The sequence below is a fragment of the Lepidochelys kempii genome, chromosome 1 (genome assembly GCF_965140285.1).
Source record: "Lepidochelys kempii isolate rLepKem1 chromosome 1, rLepKem1.hap1, whole genome shotgun sequence".
NCBI lineage: Eukaryota > Metazoa > Chordata > Testudines > Cheloniidae > Lepidochelys > Lepidochelys kempii.
Genome location: NC_136380.1, coordinates 290811007 through 290835832, shown reverse-complemented (window position 1 = coordinate 290835832; position 24826 = coordinate 290811007). Strand labels below are relative to the sequence as shown.

Below are 24826 nucleotides of genomic sequence, written 5' to 3'. Positions count from 1 at the left end.
TCACAGACACACAGATATTTTTAACATTGAGATAACTAATGCACAATAGTTATCTGGCAAATCCGAAGTGGTGATAAGTTACTTGTAGTTTTTACTGTGAGATAGCTAGGTGATGTCAACTATATACCCCCAACCCAGGGCTGACCCTGCCTAGTTTACGTCATGATAAAAACATAGTGGAGACAAGCCACTTTATTTTTAAAGTGGGATAGGTTAATTATCCTTTAGTAAAAACACACTTTCTGTCAGTGAAAATATAGCCTTACAGTATGTCTACACTGTAGCTGGGAACAGGCATCCTAGCCCGAGTAGCCAGACTCATGCTAGCTCTGCTCAAGATAGGTGCTAAAAAGGTGAGGACTTGGCAGCATGGGTAGTGGGTAATGTAAAATGCATTCCATCACTTGCAGTCAAATGACTGACTTCTGAGTTGGGAGTGCGGGGAGAGGACTCTTGTTACCCCTATTCCACCTCCCAGAATGTGGCTTTCAGCACCGCTCCTTCATAAAGTAGTGTTTCTCATTAACACTATCCACCTTTTTTTTCCCCTCCTCAACCTCTTTCTACTTGCCTCCCCGATCATTATCTTTTTTATAGGATTCCTCTGCCTACAAATATAACTAATCAGAAAGATCATATGATTATTAAGAAGCAATTTGTTGGAAGTGGAATGATGTAGGGATTAGAGCAGGGATCTCAAACTCAAATGACCACAAGGACCACATGAGAACTAGTACATTGGCCGAGGGCCACACCACTGACCCCTGCTGCCCTGGTCCTGCCCCCACTCTGCCCCTTCTGTGAGGCCCCACCCCTGCTCCGCCTCTTCCCACCCCTTCCCTGCCCCCATTCCAATCCCTTCCCTGAAATCTCTGCCCCAACTCCGCCCCCTCCCTGCCCCCAGGGAGTACAGGGTGCGTCAGGAGGCTCAGGGCAGGGGGTCGGGGTGCAGCAGGGGGCTCAGGGCAGGGGGTTGGGGTGCAGCAGGGGTGTGGGGTGTGGCAGGTGCCTCAGGGCAGGGGGTCGGGGTGCAGTAGAGGTTCAGGGGGCGGATCCAGCCTGCCACGCACTGGGCTGCCTGCCTGCCCTGCCCCTGCGTGGCTCTGGGCAGCAGCCGGGACCTGGGGGAGGGGTGGGAGGAACAGCGGTCTGTGTATTGCCCTGGCCACTCCTCCAGGTACCTCCCCCAAAGCTCCCATTGGCCGGGAATGGGGAACCGCCAGAGCTTGCCCTTCCCCTGGTGTGCACCGGGCCAGAGCTGCTCTCGGTAAATGCTCGGGGGGCAGGGGGGTTGCGGGGAGCTGGCGGGCTGCAGAAAATAACCCCGTGGGCCGTGTGTTTGAGACCCCTGGATTAGAGCATGATACTAGGAGTTGAGAGACCAGGCTTGTAGGCCTAGTTCTACCACTGATTTACTGTGTGGCCTTCAGAAGTCACTTAGGCCACAATTTTCTGAAGCACCCATTAATTTTGAGTGCCTCCATTTTTTGGGTGCTCAACCTGAGACAGCTTGGGTCTGATTCCCCTTCCTCCTCCCCAAGTCCTGCTTCAACATGTCTCGGGTTAGGCACACAGAATTAGCAGACATTTCAAAAATGGTGGTAATTACCTCTGTTTGTTTCCTATATAGAAAGTGGGGATAGCAATACGTACTATCTACCTACCTCACAGTAGTATTGTGAAGATTAACTATTCTTTATAAAGCATTTGGTACAATTTTCATAGTATGTTTAATACTGAAGATATACAATACTATAAAAATGGTTAGTGGTATATTCTGAAATTTATTTCTTAATCTATGCCATAAGTATGCTTTTACTGTATTGGAAATCTAGATATGCGTAAGATTCACTCAAGAACTGCTGTAGAATGATTTATCTTGGAAGAGGCTTTGATTGTATCTGTTAAAGAAACATTTTATTTTGGAGGAGGAAATTCTTGAGCGTAAGGTATTACAAATAGGGCAATTTCCAGTGAGTATCAATTCTGGGGTGTCTTTGACCCTGTCCTTTGTGAGTGGTGATATTGCAATAGCTAATTATGTCTGAGGTTAGGATCAGCAGAAATAACTGACAGAAATAATCCCTAGTGTCTCTGGAAGACACAAGTGAATTAGAAGCACCTGAAACTCACGCTTCAAACTGAGCATATAGTTACACTAGACTTTGTACATGTCACTTAATGAGGTTGAAATCCTGACTCCATTGATGCCTGTGGCAAAACTCCCATTGATGTCAGTAGGTTCAGCATTTCACCTGGAGACGGTAAGCATTTATTAATTATAATTTGACTTTTAATGCTCCTCTGTTAATAACTTCATTTCCTCTTTAAACTGTGCTTGCCTGCTGCAGATTAGAATACTTTAGTCCCAGAGCACTGATGGGCTGAGGGGAAGGAACCTGTCCCCTCCCTCCTCAGCCAGAAGGTTGGCTTGGTTGGCACAAGACCTCTTATGTCAGGAATGTAAGCCTGCACCCCACCCGTCCCAAAACCTTTGTAACTTTAAGAATAACTGACATCTACCCGTTACACTATGTGCTAGAGCAGCATTTCACAGAGAGTCCATTAGGCTATGTTATAGCAAAAGCTACAAGAGTTATATTTCCTGGTCATTCTACACTCTTCCGTGCACTTTCATTTCTTTTAAGGCACCTGTGTTTTTTGGCTACAATAAGCAGGGGGGAAGCTAAATTTTGCCAACTCCCTTCTAGTTTTGGCAGTTTCACTCTAGTTACTTCCAGGAATTATGTCCCTGTCACAGATAGGCTGTCAGTGCCAGATTTGGGAAAACCCTCCTTCTTGTTTTGATTAGGAAATGGATTCTTTTCAAAAGCATTCCCCTCCCTCACTCTCCCATATTTTCACCATGGTCGGAGATGGCTGCATCCAAAATGCGAAGTGTGCTGAAAATAAATTTGATAAGTGCCCTGCAGAATCTGCTGTCAAGGATGCTATAGACAGTTCAATATTTGCTCCACTCCCATCTGTCTGTTTCACTTTGGCAGAGTCTGATACCTGGTGGCTCAGGCATTTGCAGTCTCTTGTCAGTGTTACACTGAAAGAGGATGTGGCTCTTAGAATGTTACACGTGAAGAATTAGAACCAAAGAATACACAGCCATTGGCCCCTGAAGCTATTTTAAAAGGACCCTGTAAAGATGGTTTTTAGGCAGATGATATTGTAAATGCACCACACTCCCAACAAGAAGATGGAGTGAATACATTTCCCACGAAGGAAAAGTACCTGCCACATGGATTGTATATGCTGTTGGTCCTGGAGAGGAGGAGCTAGCAGCTGAGCATCTTTGGAAAAGCAGGCCTATGAAGAGATTAGCTAATGCAGGCTCAAGACCATCTTTAGTGACAGGACCACTGAAGAAAACGGCCTGAGAATGAGCTGGAGACTTTTTCTGGTCACCTTCAAAAGGGAGTTCGGTGACTTCAAAAGCTGGGGCCATAAGTAAGTAAGGAAGCTCCCCTCCACCTACTGGGCCCTGGATGCAGTTCATCAGGACTACATGCAAGTGAAGGCAGCTCTTCTAAACCATGTTGTAGCCAGAGGCTGCCCTAAGAAGAGGTACTCGGGCAAGAGAGAAGGCCACATCAGGAACTTGTCCATACAGAATGCACACAGAGGGACGCTTTGGAATGAGGATGGAAGTAAGACTCTGTGTAAGACCTACAGCCCTACTAAAGCTGCAACAAGGTCTAAATATTTTCATTAAAATTGTGTAGGGTTTGCTAAGAAATTCAGTTTTCATGTAAAAACTGAGCTTTCAAGGGGTGACAAATTATTTTTAGAGGACTCAAGTCCAAACACAAACAAGATGGCTTTGTGTAAATAGCTGAGCATGCAGTATTCTTTTTTCTTTAGATACTTCACAGCAGTATTGCAAGGCCAAATGAATGTTTCATGAAATACTCTGAAGGTCTCAAATGGACATGCACATGATAATCATTTATTGATTGCTTAATATCCGGGACATACAACTTGCCCCAATAACATTCTAGGAGAGTTGGAACTTAAGTCCAACCACAAAAGAAGAAAAAACTTTTAAGCCAAAATCATGGAGGTGGGGATGGGTGGGTTTTGTTTTTTCTGAGGACTGACTCATGATTTTTTGAATGTTTGGGATTGGTAATACTGCTATCATTAACACATGATGGTAGCCAGCAGGGTAGGGCTCCATTCAGCTGGTACATGGTACTGGTACCTCTCAAGTTGCTATCTTGTTTGCTGGAATCTCACTTACTTTTTTAAAATTAAGCCTTTAGCTCTGTGGTTGTAAAGAAAACTTTTAAACTGTGAACCAAGTGTGATGGATGCAGAGATGTCAGCAGAAAGCCTGGTTTTATACTGGCAATGAGAGTGCCAGGAACTGGAGAAGAAAGTACGTTAAATCAAACAGTGTGGAAATATAGTAGCAAGATTTACCACTGCAAATCTTGCTACTGCAGTGGTACAAGTAGTAAAGAAAATGTCTTTGGCATCTTTGCTCATTAAATTTCATTTTGTGCTATGGCGATGTCTACTTTCACAGTGACAAGGTGGATGAGGTCATCTCTCTTATTGGACCAATTTATGTTGGTGAAAGACAAGCTTTCAAACTTCACAGAGCTCTTCAAAGTAACTAACAAAGCCCTTAAAAATGGTTGGAAAAGCTCTTTCCCAGAAGAGGTATAAACAAGCTAAAATCACTTACTCAAGCATTTATTAGCACTCTACATTTTGATCTTGAGCTATGTAAATTCACAGTGATTCAAACCATCTGCACTCTAGAACAATTAAAAACCTTCAGACCTCCTATGAGTTTCCTTCCTCTGATTATAACTTATGTGGTGTAGTAAAACACAGAGGTAAACAGCTAGTTAGTGCAGACTTTTGTGCCTATTTAATTTTATAGTGCAATTCACATACAACAATTCCCCCTTTAAAGGCAGTTAGCTTTCATCTGGAAAACATAACTTTTTTTTTTATACTGAAATGTTAGTTTATATGGCTTTGAAACAATTTGAGTTAGAAGTGCCTGCTCTCACTCATTCAGACTTCAAAAAAAATTGTCCTTTGGGGTATAATATTTTCCACACTTGATCTTAGCTGAACAGTGAATTTTTAAAAAAAGTTTGAGGAAAATCTATCCAGCCATTTTGGATATGCAGTGCTGAAATAGAAACTGTCCATTGTATGTTTAAAAGAAAAAAAGCACACACCCCCTCCCCCCCGCTTTTTTTTTTTTGACACAGAACTCAAACATTTGAATTCTGAAACTCGTGAATGTAAATAGTACTTCTTTTGGAGTTTCTCCATGAACACATTTGGATAAAGATTCTTACAAGCAATTTGAAAATTCCCTTCTGAGTGTGCTCATCTTGCAACTAAGGTTTTTATTGTTAGCAGAGCCTAAGTCCTAGCCTCCTTTGGGATATCCAATGAACATTCTCACTTCCTCACCAACTGCTTCCAAGCTGCAGCTGAAATTGTTTCGGTGAGATGTCTACAGACATCTCAAGCTTCAAAACAATCAAAACAAAAAAAAAAACCCACTGGTTGGACATCCAGAACTAGAAACTATTGTGGTGTGAAAACATTGGGACCTCTCCACAGATCTTCCTATAAGCTGCAAATTCTGAGCTTTTACTTTAAATACTGTTTATCTTAATTGCCAACGTACATGCACATCACAATGTAAACATATATGGTACTGTTCTGTTACCCCAGCCTTAAAAAAACAAAAACAAAAAAACCCCTGTCTCCACCTAAGTTCCCTGAAAGCTGCGCCGCCCCACAGCAGCCTATTTAGCGCCATGCAGGCGCTCAGAGAACCCGCCTGGGGACCTGCTGTGGCCCAGGGAGGGGCGCTACACCCCTAGCCCCAAACTAGCCTGACCCTGAATCTGCTGGGGCGCCTGGACCTGCCACGGCCAGGACACCCCTTCCCCGGCCCGAAGCCAGCCCTGGCCTGGATGCTGGGGGAGGAGGGCCTATCCTGGCAACCCAGCCCTGGAGCTGCCATGGCGGGGAGAGGTGCCTTTTCCACCCCGAGCCCAGGTGCTACTGTGGGGGAGAGCTGCAGGGGAGTCCTCTCTCCCTGCCATAGCCCCAGAGCCCCATCCTGTACTGCAACTCCCCCATCCCTCACCCTCTACCCCAGTTTTGAGCCCCTCATCCCCGGCCCCACCCAGAGCCCTCACACCCCTGCACTCCAACCTTCTGCCCCAGCCCGGAGCCCCCTCCCACACTCCGAACCCCTAGGCCCCATCCCCACCACATGGATTTTGTTATGTGCACCAATATGGAGGTGATGTGATGTGTGACACAACAAAATTCATTCCACACATGGGTGGGAAAAATTGGTCTCCAGCCAACTATAACCAGAGTAAAGTTATACATTCTCTGTACTCCAACCCATTCTCATCAATGAGGTGTGACCTTCAAAGCATAATACAGATATGGATCATATAAATATTAACATTAATAAGACCATGCTTTCTGTTTTAAAACATGGGAATTATATGTGAAACAAATCAAACTTTAAGGTGTTTTTTTCAATTTTAAAATTATAGGCAGGGAATGCAATACAAGGCACCTAACTCAGACATGTTGCAAATTCTGTAAATCTAACAGTATAGAGCTAACAATTAAACAATTAGTTATTCCTTTGAAAAAGCATATGTGAAAACAATGATGTTTAGGTTGCAAAGACATGCAGTCAAAAATTAGGAAACACCAGATTTACATATGCCAGTGCAACCTTAAATTGACCCCTTGGCTGTACCTATAGACTGAATGAGGCGGGGCCCTGTGGAAAACAGAATGTGATCATGTAATTAAAAACTAAATCATGATGGGCTGATTCTGAATTAAAGACGCACAAGCAACTGGAAATCTAGCATTTCCTAGTTTTTGACTGATTGTCACTGAAATCTGTATTCTTTTTTGATGTAAGCTTTTGTACATAATTTCCAGGAGAGGGGAGGTGCGCCTTTTCAGGGAAAGGTGAATTCTGTTGCATCATCACAAGGTCTGAACTCTTGAAACTTCAGCACAGCTACACCACTGTAGGTAGCAGTAGGAGAAGGCTGTTATCCCGGTGTGGGGGAGAAGCTGCTAGCACCATGTGCTCTGTCTAGGAGGTAGTCCAGAGTAACTCATCCTAGCCCCTCCACCCCCCCAATAGTGGGGCGGGCTCTTGACCTATGTAATTTGTGAAAATGTTGAGTTTTTCTTGTTCTCTGTTCTTGCTGCAGTGCCTATTGCTATGTGGAAAGTAAAGGAGAATCAGAGCTGTACAAAAGCAGGAAGCCTCCTTACATCAGTGCCTGACCAGAGCTAAAGCCATTACACTGCTGGACAACTCATTAATGTAAAGACATTTTCCCTTTCTTCCCTGCTCTTTTCTGCTGTCTAGGGATGAGTCTAGGCTAAGAAAATTGGAGTTCATAATTCCCCACCAATGGCGCTCCACCAATGAATACTGTAGACAAGACTCAGGAGAAAACGGGTAATCTAGTACAAGGGAACTCTTACAGCAATCTCAGACATTCCTGTCAGCTTTTTAAAAAGATGAACATCATCAGTAATGTATGAGTAGGTCAAAACTTGGGATTTGGGTATGCCCCCTGCCATCAGTTCAAAGCCAGGAAATTGATCTTAAATCCATTAAAATGTGGGTTCAAGACACTGTATGCATCACTCTTTAATTTATTTTAATATATTTCCATTTTCTTTCTTTGCTTTTTCCTATGTCCATGTTTCCTTCTGTGTCTTGATACATCTTTTGTCAGCACTTTCTTTCTTCCTAAAACTTTCTGTTTAACATGTTACCTATCTGATATGGTTTTTCTTTGGCCTAATACTTCCTTTGTGTATTTGGCCTAATACTTCCTTTGTGTATTTGTTCATTGTATTTACACCATTTTGACCCTCCTTAGTCCACTCCACTTCTACCCTCATCTTCTTTGGATAGAGGCAGTAGCACTCACCATCCAAATGTGGTGGGATGAGAACACTTTTGTATGGTGAACAGGAGATGGAATAAATTTGTAGATGTTGGCTTCCAAATATGCCGTGAGTTGGTGAGCCCTGGCTAAAGCAAAATTAGAATTAGGGCACAATTTTCAAAGATACCCAAGTCTCAGTGAAAGTCCTGAACATTCTGCCCTTATAGCTGTGCTGTAGAAGTACAGCAAACTATCATTAATTTGTGTTAGCAACTAGGAAACTGAATTTTGTAAATGAACAAACATAAAAAATGCATCATAAGGAATATCCTACTCCACCTAGGTACAGGAGGTATTCTCAGTAGAGGATTATCAGGAGGACCTCCACAGGATAACTTTCAACACAACATTACAGAGATACAGAGTTGTTGATGACAATGTCAGGATAGTGACAGTATCATTTCCTTCTGAGGATGCGATTCTGTTTCATAAATTGGTTGAGAGGATGACCTCAAACTTTTTTTTTTTTTTAAAGATGGTGGTAAAGGATGAGTGGGAAGTTAGGTCCAATCAAAAGTTATACACCCTTCTCTTGTCACTGTGTTAATCAACAGTTTCCAATACTGTTTATTAAAATAATACTCTAAGTTCCAAGCTGCAGTGTGGATGACCCCTAGAAAGTTTCCACTGCACTGCTAAGCAAGTTTGTAATAAAATAGAAAAAATGACACATCTAAAGTGTAACAAGAGAATCTCTTTTTCTTTGCCTTAGAGATTACACTGCTGATTTGATTGCCTGACTGGAAGGTCCCACCTCTCATTTATTTATTTATTTACTGGCTTCAGGAGAGATTCTGGGAATCAAATTGTAATTATAGTATATTAGGAGTGGCATTTTCCTGGTATTCATAAGCATGCAAGCTTCTACAGTTGTGGTGTCTGTACTTAAAACAGAAGGTCTGGTTCATTTTTATTGCTCCAAATACTCTTGCCTACTGTTAGCAATTAGAAAAAGTGTAAAAAGCAGAATAACTTTTGTTTGTTTTTAAGTACACATTATTATAGAATAAATTTCCTTAAAGTTGTATTTTCTCATACATTGTTACAGTCTCTACCATTGTTATAGTTTAATCATAGAATATTAGGGTTGGAAGAGACCTCAGGAGATCTAGTCCAATCCCCTGCTTAAAGCAGGACCAACACCAACTAAATAATCCCAGCCAGGGCTTTGTCAAGCTGGGCCTTAAAAGCCTCTAAGGACGGAGATTCCGTCACCTCCCTAGGTAACCCATTCCAGTGCTTCACCAGCCTACTAGTGAAATAGTTTTTCCTAATATTCAACCTAGACCTCCCCCACTGCAACTTGAGACCATTGCTTCTTGTTCTGTCATCTGCCACCACTGAGAACAGCCTAGCTCTAGCCTCTTTGGAACCCCCCTTCAGGTAGTTGAAGGCTGCTATCAAATCCCCCCTCACTCTTCTCTTCTGCAGACTAAATAACCCCAGTTCCCTCAGCCTCTCCTCGTAAGTCATGTGCCCCAGCCCATTAATCATTTTTGTTATCCTCTGCTGGACTCTCTCCAATTTGTCCACATCCCTTCTATAGTGGGGGGACTAAAACTGGACACAATACTCCAGGTGTGGCCTCACCAGTGCCGAATAGAGGGGAATAATCACTTCCCTCGATCTGCAGGCAATGCTCCTACTAATACAGCCCAATATGCCGTTGGCCTTCTTGGCAACAAAGGCACATTGCTGACTCATATCCAGCTTCTCGTCCACTGTAATCCCCAGGTCCTTCCTAAGTGCAGGACTCTGCATTTGTCCTTGTTGAACCTCATCAGATTTCTTTTGGCCCAATCCTCCAATTTGTCTAGGTCACTCGGGACCCTATCCCTACCTTCCAGCATATCTACCTCTCCCCCCAGTTTAGTGTCATCTGCGAACTTGCTGAGGATGCAATTCATCCCATCATCCAGATCATTAATGAAGATGTTGAACAAAACCGGCCCCAGGACTGACCCCTGGGGCACTCCGCTTGATACCAGCTGCCAACTAGACATCGAGCTGTTGATCACTACCTGTTAAGCCCAACAGTCTAGCCAGCTTTCTATCTACTTTACAGTCCATTCGTCCAATCCATACTTCTTTAACTTGCTAGCAAGAATACTGTGGGAGACCGTATCAAAAGCTTTGCTAAAGTCAAGATATATCACATCCACCGCTTTCCCCATATCCAGAGAGCCAGCTATCTCATCATAGAAGGCAATCAGGTTGGTCAGGCATGACATGCCCTTGGTGAATCCATGTTGACTGTTCCTGATCACCTTCCTCTCCTCCAAGTGCTTCAAAATGGATTCCTTGAGGACCTGCTCCATGATTTTGCTGGGGACTGAAGTGAGGCTGACACAGGCATGCTATAGGGCCACCAGAAGTGGTCCGATGCTACTCCCCCTCACAGGCCCTGGAATAGATATTGTGCAGGAGAGTTGGGGAGGGAGTGGGCCTATAGGACATTGCAATATGGAGATTATGGGCTGTGACATAGCTTTCGGGAGATTGCCAGGGGATGTTTTGGACCTTTGAGCAGCCCAGAATCTAAGGATGCAGCACAAGAGCAGACTTATTATCTTCAATGTCAAAGTCATGTACATGCTTAAAACTCTGCTGTCCTTCTGATTGTTTTGTTTAGCTAGAGGCTCAGTCATTCTTAAACGCTGTAGGACCCTCTAAGCCCACTTCTCACCCCATCTTTTACTTCCTTGCTTTCAAGGGCCCAGTACCTTTCCCATACTCCAGCTTTGAGCAAGAGAAAGGACTGGCGCTTGTTTATGACACAGAAAGCAAGAGCAAACACAACACAGTTATTGCTGGAACTGATGTAAACACCACAGTTTATCAGTGATGAATAAAATACTTTAATACAAGCAAACAAAAAATGTTTACATAATGAAGTCACTAGACTCTAAGAACACTTCACCTTTATTAAATTAGACATCTGACTTCATGAATTGATGTTTGACAATTCAGAGTCCTTGCCAGGTTAGTCAAAATGTTCACCTTTGTTTTCCTGTTTTAAGGAAAACCTCAGCTTTACCTGTGCAGCTCTTATGAAGCTGAACCTGGTGTTGCATTTCAATAAAGTGAACTTTAAAATCCTTGATGAAAGTATAAGACTGCAGGTTAGCTCTACCTATAATGGAAAATATGCATCTTTTTCTTTGTATAAGATACATGCAGCTATATTATACGAAGTTCATCTTTTCCTACAGTTGCTTTATGTTAATGATTATTCATGAGAACATTGTTTCAGAACACTGTATGCTTGTTACTGTTTCTGGTCATAGGTGTATTATTTGGTTCTCAAACTTTTTAACTGATTTTGACCCTAGAAAGTCAGTAGTTTAAAAACCTATTTTAAAATTAGATTTCTATAGACACTATGCTTTTTTAAATAATGTTGTTCACAAGTCATCTTACGTGGGCATCTGTAGTATTATTTGGATTAAATTCTGTTTTAATTTTTTTAAATGTGTTCTCTATTGTCCTCTTGCCGGTTGCTCAAATGATCACAACAATGGATTGCCAGACTTATTTCTCAGCAGATTTAGTTTCTTTCTTTCTATGACTAATTGACAGCCAATGCACTCTAGAATATGACCCAATAATTACATTATGATTTGCTATTGTTCAGGAGAAAATATATGGTTAGTAAAGACAGTTCATTAAGCAAACAGTTAGAAACTAGCAGGAGTTCTGTTTGATTACATGGGCTGTGACACTTATTCCATCTGACCTTGGGAATCACTTGACCATCTAGCACTTCTGCCATAGAAAAATATGCTATGTTTGAACTGAGCTTTCCAAGATAAAAAGAAAGGAGTACTTGTGGCACCTTAGAGACTAACCAATTTATTTGAGCATGAGCTTTCGTGAGCTACAGCTCACTTCATCGGATGCATACCATGGAAACTGCAGAAGACATTATATACACACAGAGACCATGAAACAATACTTCCTCCCACCCCACTGTCCTGCTGGTAATAGCTTATCTAAAGTGATCATCAAGGTGGGCCATTTCCTGCACAAATCCAGGCTTTCTCATTCCCCCACCCCCATACACACACAAACTCACTCTCCTGCTGGTAATAGCTCATCCAAAGTGACCACTCTCCCTACAATGTGCATGGTAATCAAGGTGGGCCATTTCCTGCACAAATCCAGGCTCTCTCATTCCCCCACCCCCATACACACACAAACTCACTCTCCTGCTGGTAATAGCTCATCCAAAGTGACCACTCTCCCTACAATGTGCATGGTAATCAAGGTGGGCCATTTCCTGCACAAATCCAGGCTTTCTCACTCCCTCCCCCTCCCCCGACCCCCCCCCCGAACACACACACAAACTCACTCTCCTGCTGGCAATAGCTCATCCAAACTGACCACTCTCCAAGTTTAAATCCAAGTTTAACCAGAACGTCTGGGGGGGGAGGGTAGGAAAAAACAAGGGGAAATAGCATAATGACTTAGCCACTCCCAGTGACTTGCATAATGACTTAGCCACTCCCAGTCTCTATTTAAGCCTAAATTAGTAGTATCCAATTTGTAAATGAATTCCAATTCAACAGTTTCTCGCTGGAGTCTGGATTTGAAGTTTTTTTGTTGTAAGAAAGTGACCTTCATGTCTGTGATTGCGTGACCAGAGAGATTGAAGTGTTCTCCGACTGGTTTATGAATGTTATAATTCTTGACATCTGATTTGTGTCCATTTATTCTTTTACGTAGAGACTGTCCAGTTTGACCAATGTAAATGGCAGAGGGGCATTGCTGGCACATGATGGCATATATCACATTGGTGGATGTGCAGGTGAACGAGCCTCTGATAGTGTGGCTGATGTTATTAGGCCCTGTGATGGTGTCCTGAATAGATATGTGGGCACAGTTGGCAACGGGCTTTGTTGCAAGGATAGGTTCCTGGGTTAGTGGTTCTGTTGTGTGGTATGTGGTTGCTGGTGAGTATTTGCTTCAGGTTGCGGGGCTGTCTGTAGGCAAGGACTGGCCTGTCTCCCAAGATTTGTGAGAGTGTTGGGTCATCCTTCAGGATAGGTTGTAGATCCTTAATAATGCGTTGGAGGGGTTTTAGTTGGGGGCTGAAGGCGACGGCTAGTGGCGTTCTGTTATTTTCTTTGTTAGGCCTGTCCTGTAGTAGGTGACTTCTGGGAACTCCTCTGGCTCTATCAATCTGTTTCTTCACTTCCGCAGGTGGGTATTGTAGTTGTAAGAAAGCTTGACAGAGATCTTGTAGGTGTTTGTCTCTGTCTGAGGGGTTGGAGCAAATGCGGTTGTATCGCAGAGCTTGGCTGTAGACGATGGATCGTGTGGTGTGGTCAGGGTGAAAGCTGGAGGCATGCAGGTAGGAATAGCGGTCAGTAGGTTTCCGGTATAGGGTGGTGTTTATGTGACCATTGTTTATTAGCACCGTAGTGTCCAGGAAGTGGATCTCTTGTGTGGACTGGACCAGGCTGAGGTTGATGGTGGGATGGAAATTGTTGAAATCATGGTGGAATTCCTCAAGGGCTTCTTTTCCTTGGGTCCAGAGGATGAAGATGTCATCAATATAGCGCAAGTAGAGTAGGGGCTTTAGGGGACAAGAGCTGAGGAAGCGTTGTTCTAAATCAGCCATAAAAATGTTGGCATACTGTGGGGCCATGCGGGTACCCATAGCAGTGCCGCTGATCTGAAGGTATACATTGTCCCCAAATGTAAAATAGTTATACATGCTACGAGGGGCCACGGCAATGGTTCCCTCAACCCACCCAGCAATATTGTTAACCTATCCAACTGTACTCTCAGCCCAGCAGAAGCAGCTATCCTATCTCGGGGCCTCTCCTTCTGCCCCTCCACCCCCACGAACATGATACAGTTTGTTCGTGCAAAGATCCCAAAACTCTAAGTTAATTGACATTTATATTGTGCCAATAGCATGCCCGACACTTTAAAGATGTGTGAAGACAGACACCCTACCCCCATCTGAGCGTTGATGTATGCACAGACTTGCCCCAAAATAGCTAAATCAGTTTTAATTCACACCTTTTGTTACCACAGTGTCAGTCTGGGGGTGGACATTCTTCTTGGGCAATAACAGTGTTTGATTTTGCTTAAATTGGAAAATTGCTTTAAACTAAATTGATGTAAAATGGACAAGCTACATAAGAACGGCCATACTGCCTCAGACCAATGGCCTATCTCGCCCAATATGCTGGCTTTAGACAGGTTTCAGAGTAGCAGCTGTGTAAGTCTGTATCCGCAAAAAGAACAGTGGTCAATGCCAGATGCTTCAAAGGGAATAAACAGAACCGGGCAATAATTGAGGGAGCCATCCCATCATCTAGTCCCACAGCATCTGGTAGTCAGAGGCTTTGGGTTTGCAGTTTTGTTATAACCCTGTTGGTCCCTGGCTATTAGAGAGACAGAAACATAAGCCACTTCTGTTTCCCAAGAAGAGTATCTGTACACCCAGACTTCGCCCGAAATAACAAGAAGTGGGAGTTAAAATGGTTTTTGTTGCCCTGGTGCTAGTTTGAGAGCAGAGCAGCTCTTAGACAGGGGCAGGGTCTCTGTCTTCGCTTTTCCTGCTCAAGTGCCTGGCTGGCAGCTTATTGGCACAGCGTAAGTAATCAACGCTCTGAAGTTGTGGGGTTTTGAGCCATCAAACTGGCCCTCCCACTACGCTGGCTTCTTCCTTCCGCGTTACCGCTCCCACTCTCACCCCGGGCGGCCAGGTGTCCATAACAAAGGCTTGCGCGGGCGCTGGATGTGGAGTTCGTCGCAGAGAAACGAACTGCTCAGGGCAGGCTCTGCAGGAGACGGTGCCTCCGCCCAGCTCACCTGCTGTTCGGGGACTAAAGTCCATCCCAGCCCCAGGTGAGCCGGAAGAGGCGCCGGGGGGGTTCCGGGCTGTTTGCATTGCACCACCCGGCCCCTCCTGCGAGGCGGGGGCGCTGCCGGCCGCCAGGCCAGTCCCTGCTGCCGGGGGAGGAGGCAGGGGCGAGGGCGGCGCCGTAGCCGGAGCTCCCCTTTGGGCTGCGCTGCCCCGTGTGAACTTGTGCTGCAGGGAGGCTGGGCAGGCGGGTGCCGGCTGCGGCAGCCGCCTCAGCTGTTGCGCCCGCGTCCCGGAGGCCTCGGGAGGGAGAGCAGCGGGCCCCCATGCGGCGGCAGGGAAGGGGGTCTCCGCCTGCGGGCCCCTGCCACAGCAGCGGCGGCCGCTGACGCTGCCCTGGGCTAGCAGCATGAGCAGCGGCTACAGCAGCCTGGAGGAGGAGGAGTCCGAGGAGTTCTTCACCGCCCGCACCTCCTTCTTCGGGAGGCCCCCGGCCAAAGCCAGGCCCGATCTGCAAGTGAGTGCAACGTCCCCGGGCCGGGGCAGCCCCGGCCGCTCCCCCCGGCGGGCGGGCAGCGTGTGCAGCCGGGCTGGCCCAGATCCTCGGGCTGTGCCCTGGCTCGCCCCGCTCCCGGCTGCCGCCCGCCTCCGGCCAGCCGCTCGCCAGGCACTGATCCCACCCGGCTGCCTCATTTCAGGCCTCCACGTGTCCCGGGCCCGGCTGTGAGGCAGCCGCAGAAGTTGCCGATGTCTTTTCCACCCCAGCGGAGCTCCTTCCCCCTGTGGGGACAGGGAATATTTGCCCTTGGTCCTCACTGGGACCCCCCTGATTTAGAAAATGCTCTGTAGGGGAGCTGTGGAATAAGCTCCTCCGTGTAAAGGCTGGGATAGTGCATGCACAGCCTGATCCGCATCGCCCTGGTCAGGGCCAGGGTCCGACCCCGCTGTCCGGTCCTGCCCTGTTAGTAATTGTTGCATGGATGCAGTGGAACAGTCACTAAACCTGAATAGGTTTCAGAATAGCAGCCGTGTTAGTCTGTATTCGCAAAAAGAAAAGGAGGACTTGTGGCACTTTAGAGACTAACAAATTTATTTGAGCATGAGCTTTCGTGAGCTACAGCTGACTGCATCCGATGAAGTGAGCTGTAGCTCACAAAAGCTTATGCTCAAATAAATCTGAATAGGCGTTAACCCAGCTCCAGGATTGCCTGGTAGCCGACAAGAGTGGGTGACATATTCCAGGCACCGAGATCAGGAGCATCTGTCTCCTTATTCCGCCTTAGGTGGTAATGAGCCATCCTCCTCTCTAGAGGTAACACTGATACCTCCTCTGCACCCTTCCAAACCCAACCCCTTCCCTCCCAGTAAACCCTCTACCCCTCTGGATTAAGATGGATATAAAATACTGAAATAAAGGTTTTCAAATATTCTGTTACAGATAAGCCATGATCAGTAATTTGAAACAGTATGCACATGGGATCTCAACGGTTAATGTATTAAATGTGTTGCAGTTCTCTTTTTAATCTGATCTGTTAGACTAAGGTGTGACTTGACAACTTGTTTTCTTTAGTGTTAGTGCTGGAGGCATGTTCTATAAATGGCAGTATGGCAGATTTTTCTTCTGTATATTGAATTGAAATGAAATAAAAATAGATTATGTGTACTGACTTCAATGCTTTAGATGTCCCAAAGTGCATTACAGACACTTCAGATACTGATGCTGGGATAGCAATGTGGCATCATTAAGTGCTCTGCAACAATTCACACAGCCTGGATATGAAATAATGCTTACTGAGAGAGGATCTGGCCAACATTCCTTTACTCCACTTGGGGAAATGTCTTGGAATCTTTAATATCCAATACATGTAGGGAAAGGACACAAGTTTTAATAGTGCCGCAGACCCTAATAGTGCTCAACAAGTATAACGCTGGATATGTTTGTTAAAACTGGGACTTGAGCTCTCTGGTCTGGTTTAGAAGTAAGAGTGCTACCGAGAGGGAGCACACTGACACTAGATTAATAATTAATTTAATTTAACAAATATTTTGATTAGGAGTTTACATTTTTTTTTTGGATACTTTTGTGTTTTACTTTTTGTGACAGGCAACCAGATACCAGGCTAATGGACAATCTTATACAAACTTAGATAAACTCAAAATTCTTCAGTGTGAAAACAAAGTTATGGAGCCTGGGTGTTGAGATAAAAATCACAATTTCCTGGTAGTGAGTAATCATGCTCTCAGTTTTCTGTTTCCAGCTTTCCTTTTAGTTGTAGTGTGGCTCTGTACTTTTATTTGTTTTGAGCCCGGCAAGCATGAGTTGAATTGAGGTAAGGACCATTTCAGCCTTTTGACGGGGAGAGAGGGATATGAGAAATGTAACATGTCTTGTTCAGTAATACAAGATAAACTCAGAACTGAAACAGATTCTTATTTTTTTTTTAAACTCTCCTAAAGGGTCAGTACTGGCGTATTATCAAATAGATATTTCATTAACTAGGTGTACCTTAGTCTTATGAGTTCAAAATTCTGCAAGTTTGGAGGTTTGAAAATGAAGCAGCAGCAACCCACCTCTACCAGTACCAGGATTCAATTAAAAAATGTTCAATAGATGCAGTGTCCCACAAAAGATGCAAAATAGGGGTCCAGCATTCCATAGTAAACTTTGTTCCTCTTTTTTTGATTGTCTTTAATCAGGGGATTCAGCCCTCCCTCATTAGTCTTTCTGCTTCCCAAAGCCTGAGTTGGCTTTTCTAGAGATGCAGAAAGAAAAGGAGTACTCGTGGCACCTTAGAGACTAACAAAGAGATGGTTCTTCTTGTCTTTGGAAACTGATGAGCCATTGTTTCTTTGTGTGTCTTTTCTTAGTGGAGCTCTGCTTCCATCCCCCCTCCCCCCCCCCTTTTTTTTTTTTTTTTTTTTTAAATGTTCCCTTTTAAGCCTGGGCTACACCCACTACAGAGTTAGGTTGACGTAAGGCAGCTTACATCGACGTAACTCTGTAGGTGTCTACACTAAAATATAGCTCCCACCAATGTAATTCACCCACTGCACCAACTTAATAACTCTAGCTCCACGAGAGTTAGGTCGAAGTAGTTAAGTCGATGCAGTCTGAATGTAGATACTGCATTGCTTATATCAAATGTTGTGGCTTTTCCAAAGCCATCCCACAATGCCCCACACTGACCATTAAATCAGTGGAGGCACTCCTGGTGCGGGCGTGCACCATCGACACGAGGAGCAGAGTGTGGACATGCAAAAGTGGTTTAATTACTGCGTTGGCTGTATGTTGATATAATTTAGATCAACTTAATTTTGTAGTGTAGTTTTGGCTTTTGTTTTTATTTCTTTTCACTTTCTTACTACTCCTTCTTACCACTGTTCATCTTCCTCTCCTGTGTTGTTAGCAGTTGTAGGCCTTGTGTCTGCAAGCTATGTCCAGGCAAAACTCTGCTCATATGAGTCTTCCCATTGAAGACTATTCACGTGAGTAAGGCTAGACAGTGTTTGCCCTTGTGTCTAACATTAAAGCTCTTACCAGCAATAAATGTTTCACCTAGTAGCACTTCTAGTGTCTAATCCAGAAATGATGCTTGATAGTGAAACAACACGTTGTCACAGAGTACAAACAGTGAGACTTTGATATTGGGCAGCCTGAAATAGAATTCAGCTATATCCGTGACTCTGCAGTCCCAGAAATACTCAGCTAAATATTTCTACTCACAAAGCTTATGCTTATTATCAGTTGCATTGGTCCTCCTTTTTTGTTTAACCGAACATAGATTTCAATGGTCATGTGACTACTGAAAGATTCTTTTCCCTGGAAGGGAAGCTGTCATAATAAGGCTCTTTGTGTATATATGAGGATGTTACTTTGGTTTGGGTTTGAGGCGTAGTCAAAAAGGCATGGTAAATCCCCTGATAGCTAGCGGGCAGCTACAAGTTGCTGTTCCTATGTCTCTTTTCAAATGCACAGGCTGTAATTTTGCAGTTCTTTCTCCCCCCCACCCCCGCATAAGACTAACCAGTGGTACTCATATTTAAATGTAATCAATTTAAATGCTCCATCTTAACTTTGTTTTACACCTCTCTGTACACACCCACCCAAAAGAAAGAGTGAAAACTTTTAGCTTACAGCTTTGCATGCAGAGAGACATATTGTACTGGCTTGCAGGCTTCTTTTGTCTGTCTAAAGAAATCAGCACTCACGTTGGATCTTTAGGTCATGTTTAAGTTGCTAAGGGGGCAGGGAGAAAGGAATTGGAAGCAAAGATCAGTTAATCTGTATAATTAGTGGACTATTGAATTTTTGTCCTGCAGTTAATAGGCTGCCCACCATAACAACAGGAATTAAGTTGCATAACAAGAGGAATTAAATGAAACCACTTCTGGGATAGAAGTTTAAAAATCTCATAATGGCCCCTCTTTATATCTTTATAAAGTGCAATGTCTTCAGTGGAGTTCTTTAAAAACAACGTAACAGGTTATTATGTCTCCCTTTTTTTCCTTTTCCCACCTTAAAAAAAATCTAAATGGAACTACTGAAATTGAAATAATGTGAGATGAAACCCTATTTGTTGCATCACATTGCTGTCGCTGAGTTTGAGCACTGTCTCTTCAGGGCAGGGATCTTGTCTTCATAGCTGTCTGTCAAGTGTCTATTGTGCTGTTGGTACTCTATAAATAAGAAGCATTTTCCCTTTCATGTAGTACAGATTGCAATTAATGGTCCTACTATATGACACGAAGCAATTAAAGGGGCACTCTTGGAGGTGGTAGATCCCAACTTGAATGCCATTTCCATGTCATTATTCACATGTATGGCTTTTTTTTCTTCCCAAAACTAAAGCTTTAATGCTTTTCTTTTAGAATAAATACTTTTTCCAAATTCCGTCAGCCTACCATTGTAACACTGCATGCTGGAAGAACACAAAGTTTTGATATAAAGTCAAATGAAATCACTACTAAGCTTCCAAGGGGTTGTTATGCAAACATAGTAGCTTTTACAGGATTTCTAAGTAAATTAAAGTATTTAATAGTCAAACTAATTATCTCAATTTTTCAAATTAAATCAGTCATCTTATCAAAAGGGAAATTAAGCTGGGAAGAAAATATGTTTTCATGGTTAGGGTAGGGTACTCAAAATGCAGCTTGCTTTGTGCCACATTGTGGCCCATGGAAGGGGATATTACGGTACTTTTTTCTGTGCTTTCTCATATCGTCTGTGGTACCAGTAACACAGAGACAGAAGGAACTGTGGAGGGACTAGACTATATAAATATCGAGGAGGGCCTGGACTACTGTAGCTCCTTGTATCACTGTTATATGTTTTCTAGATGAAATGGGAAGAACTGTAGAAAGTTGGGTTCAGCCATTGAGACTATTAGTATGTGAAGTTATTCAGGTGTGTAAGTCTCCGCAATATCAGGTCTTGTAACTTTATATGATCTAGTCTGTGTGGGTCTTCCATTCCCTGTGCAATGTTTCTCAAACTTTTGAAAGTTGAGCCCCTTCTTCAGGAAAGCACAATCATGTCTGCAAACCTATCAGGTGGTGTTAGAGGCCTACGGATCTTCATTTATACATCTTTCTATGCCTTCCCAGCTAGTCCTGTGCATTCCCCCATTTTGGGAAATTCTGATGTAGCTCTTCATTAGACTTCCTTGCTTTTCTTCCAGGCTTTGATAACTGGGGAAATAGTTAAGTGTTGGTATTTAAAGTATCCTCACTGGAATCCAATGTAGCACTACATTGAAATGCCTGGGACAGTTCATATCTCCGAGCTATTGTTTCAGACTTTCTCCATACTAATGCAGACAGCCATGCATTTGGTTACAACTTGCTTGACATTTTGAAGGTTTTCTCATTGCACTTTTCACCCACTTCATAGGGCCTCGTGAAGTGTGCACGTGGGTGTTTTCCATTTCTTTCCATCAGTCTTAGATATTCTTCCCCCGCGAATCCTCATTCCCTACGTCCTGTCTTAGTCTTTCTTGTCCCACTTCTCCATTCTAGATCTTGGTTCCCTCCCTCCCTTTTCCTCTTACAGGTACAGGGCCTTCATGGCCTCTCTTGCCCTTCCCAAGAGTCAAATTGTGGTTTCTTCCTCTGCATTGTCTACATTATGAATCTGATGCTGGCTTTATACTTTAATGTCCACAATTAGTCTGAATTTCACGTCAGTTGGCCATTGTGACCCTTTCTACAGAATCCCATGGAGTTTCCTCTCAGTAACATTCAGTGGAGAAAACATCTCCCCTGATGATAAGAACAAATGAGGATTCTATTTTTAGATTTTCTTTTTACCCTGAAAGGTTAGACTTTTTTGACAAGCAGTCATGAAGTTTACTGGATATTTTTAGTTTTACTTTTAATAATGTGGCTTATTCTCTTTATAATTCCTTTGGCAGTCAGTGGATATTATGCTATAAAACTTCTTTCTTACAGCTAAAAAAACTGAAAGTCAAGAGAGACCTTTTAACTCTGTAGTGATGAACATAGTACAAAACCCAGGACAAAAATCAGTTGCTGTCCATACTGCTCTTGTTTTAGCCAAGAGGAGACCGTGCGCTCCATCCACATACTTTCTCTCCATACCCATGCTGGGAAAGGAGATGCTAAAAGGTCTGAGAGCTTTTTTTATGTATATAGGTGAAAATTGACTCTGACTGCCAACATCACTAATGGAGCAAACCTTTTTGAGGTTCATGTTTGTATCTCTTGTTTGTATCTTTTTTTGTTACTGTCATTGGGCAGACTGGTGTGGAGTTTAGGTGCATGTTGCTTGCCTTAGACAGAGCCACCAGCAAAACCGGCAGGTGCTTGGGGCAGCACATTTCTAGGGGCGGCGTTCTGGTGCCGGCCCTGCCGCCCCTAGAAATGTGCCCCAGCTCGCCTCCGCCCACTCCCCTGAGCGAGCCACCGCTGCTCTGCTTCTCCCCCCGCCCCGGCTTGTCGCGCGCGAAACAGGTGTTCCGCACGGCAAGCCTGGGAGGGAGGGAGGAGAAGTGGAGCGGCAGCGTGCTCGCGGGAGGCGGAGGTGAGCTGGGGATGGGAGCAGTTCCTCTACCCCCCCCCCATTACTTCCTGCAGGGCCCTTCCCCCTGGCTCACCTCTGCTCTGCCTGCTCCCCTGAACGCGCTGCCTCTCCCTCGCCTGAGAGGGAGGGGGAGAAGCGGAGCGGCGGTGAGCTAGGGTGGCAGGTTGTGGTGGGGAGCCGCAGGAAGCAATGTGTGGGAGGCAATGCGGCATGCCCGGGGGAGGAGGTCGGGCTGGGGATTTGGGGAAGGAGTTGGGAAGGGGCGGAGTTGGGGAGGAGCCAGGGGCGGGGGGGCACGAAAAAAAGCAGGGGCAGCCAAAAATTTTTTTGCTTGTGGCTGCAAAAATCCTAGAGCCGGCCCTGGCCTTAGAGCAAGGTTGATGTGCTTTTAGCATTAAATCTTTACCCACCCATGCATTTGTAACAATCTCAGAAGCTCACAGAGTACTTTTCAATCAAAATGTCTTAACATGTACATTAGGTGTCTTTTTTTGTACATAGCAGAATTATTGCAAGTGGCTTACTATAAGCTGAGCATGATCACAGTTGGGGTCTGATATTCATGGGATTGTATTTTGGGGGCTTATCTCATGTCAGTACCTGAATTCCAGAAATGAGGTAGAAGTTCCTAACTTGTGTCCTAAATATTTTGCTTGCTGGTAGGAGATGAGTGTAATGTCCCTAAGGTGGTTTGAGTTACTGGAACATCTAACCTGTGCTGTTACACTCGGCAAATCAAATTAAAGGTGTCCTAGCTTACGTGCAGTGACATTGTAGATAGAAGAACAGGGCACGGAGAAAGGATAGTGTGCAAATGGGGTGACTAAAATGTTATCCCTTTACTTTGTTTCCTTCTACCATATCAATGCACGTAGGCCCTTCTCCTGAAATCTGATCTGTTTGAGCAAACCCTTGCAGAGCCTCACTCGTGTGCTATAGGATTTGTTAGAAATTTCAGGCTGGTGATAGTCATGTACGCCAAACATGCACTGACACGTCTTGTTCAGTTACAGAAGACCTTTGATTTAATAGATCTAAGTGTTGAAGTACAGTAACTAGACGCGTTGTGCTGAAGAGTTCATAAGTCGTCAGAAGTGTACAGTATATCTCTATGGTTAGACATATAGATTTCAGTATTCCACTATAATTTTGCCAGGTGGTAACATATGGTTAAGGTTCAGAAATGTCCTCTAGACTTCGTTTTCTAGTCTAAAAGACTCCAAGTGTCCAGCCATCAGTAGGAGTGTTGGGTGTGTCCCTCTGAGTACACCTATTGTAGACGGAATGAGTAGGCCACAGGGGCATCTGAATTAGTGAAAACAAAGTAAATAGTAACTACTAATAACTGCTTAATGGGGAAGAGGGGAACCCTGTCCTCCTAATCTTCTTTTCTGCTGTACACGTCTCTGTATAAACAGTATCAGGGCAGCCAGAGGTAGGAAGAGATGCAGATGCTCACTGATGGCTGGAGTTTGACACACACACAGATGCAGAGAGACACAGAGATGCACACAATATTCTGTGTGTGTGTGTGTGTGTGTATGAGAAAAGGAAAGTTGAAACGGATACTACTTGGAAAAGTATCTTGTCACAATGTGCAAAAACCATTAACGCCGGTATGGATTAACAGTTCTGGGTAAACCTATTAGAAGAAGATTTGAAGTGAGGCAATAGATGTGTAATGCAGCACAGACTCGTAGCAATATCCTTAGGAGCAAATCTAAGCAATTTAAGTGTCATAAAGGTATAATTGAGGTGGACAAATCCCGTTGCCTTACATCCAAGAATCTGGACTAAATTCTACTTTCATATATAGAAAAGTAAATCTGGAATGACATCTGTGGGATTGCATAGGGTGTAAGTAAGGGCAGAATTTGTCCCTCATTTTATATGCTCAATTTCTATTTGAGGGTAAAAATGGTAGAATTTGTGCAGCAAATTTGAAATAAGAACATTTGCAGAGCAATATCCATGTAGCTATAATTTTCCTCCTTTAAGGCTCCAGTTCAGCAAAGAGCATAAGCCCTTGCTTAAGTCCAGTTGACTTGAATGGAACTATAAACACACGCTTCAAGTTAAGCATGTACTTCACTCAGGCCTAAATTCAGCAAAGCACTGTTCTGTTGCTGTTGTAGTTAGTGCAACGTTGTCAAGAGGCATACATACATATAGATGCACACACAAATTTCCTACCACATGGTAGGTTTTAGTTGCTTTGGGACAAGTGACATCGCATGTGTTTTCTTTTATTCCCCCTGGGAAGAGTCGAGAATTGCTTTTCTGTAAGGTTGACAAAATGCAGCAGATGGTTTTGAAGAGTGTCCTGTACAACCTTGTATTTGGATAAGTTAAACAGTCATGTGCTTTTTGTAGCAAACCTCACATAGTGTGCAGGAGAGGAATCTGGGAGCCTGCATATAAACAGTTTGCTGCAGTCAGAGTAAAAGCAATAAGAGTTCCTCCATGTCTAGTTCAGAAGAAATGGCAAGTGTAAAATATCCCCACCCATGTGGGAGTATTTTACAGTTACCGTGTGTGGGGGGGGAGGGGTTGTTTTTGTTTTTTAAATCAAGGTCATTGCCCTTTGCTTCAAGGTTGCACTTACAATAGGGTTGATGTACTTACGGTGTGTTAGCATGTTATCTGTTTCATATTTATTGGGGTTTTATTAACAGACATTGTTAGGCTTGGTGTAGTTTGATCAAAATTTTCTGAAAAAGTAATTTGGCCATTTTTAACTTAAAGTTGGGGAGAGGGGAAGTCTGAGGATTTCAAAGACTGGTCTTGCTCTCTTTTCCCCTGTTTCCTAGACAGCTTTGAAAATTCCACTCTGTGTAACTGTTGAAAATGACATTTGGTAACACATTAGCCTTTCTTAAAATGAAATAATTCCTCTTCAAAAAGGTGTATAACAATAAAAGTAAATGTTCTAAAACCAATTGGATGTATGTTTTTATATGAGGTACA

General features: G+C 43.9%; 1 protein-coding gene across 3 annotated transcripts in view; it reads left to right on the top strand.

Annotated features, from left to right (window-relative positions):
* Nucleotides 1–24826, top strand: part of RASSF3 (Ras association domain family member 3) — a 167089-nt gene that overhangs the window by 77704 nt on the left and 64559 nt on the right. The window contains exon 1 of one of the 3 annotated variants that reach the window (XM_073327886.2): nt 15138–15337. The exons of the other annotated variants lie outside the window; for them this stretch is intronic. Coding sequence (XP_073183987.1) covers nt 15230–15337 — 108 coding nt within the window. The 5' untranslated portion in view covers nt 15138–15229. Of the gene's footprint in view, nt 1–15137; nt 15338–24826 lie in introns of those variants that run through there. 3 annotated transcript variants of the gene reach the window in all.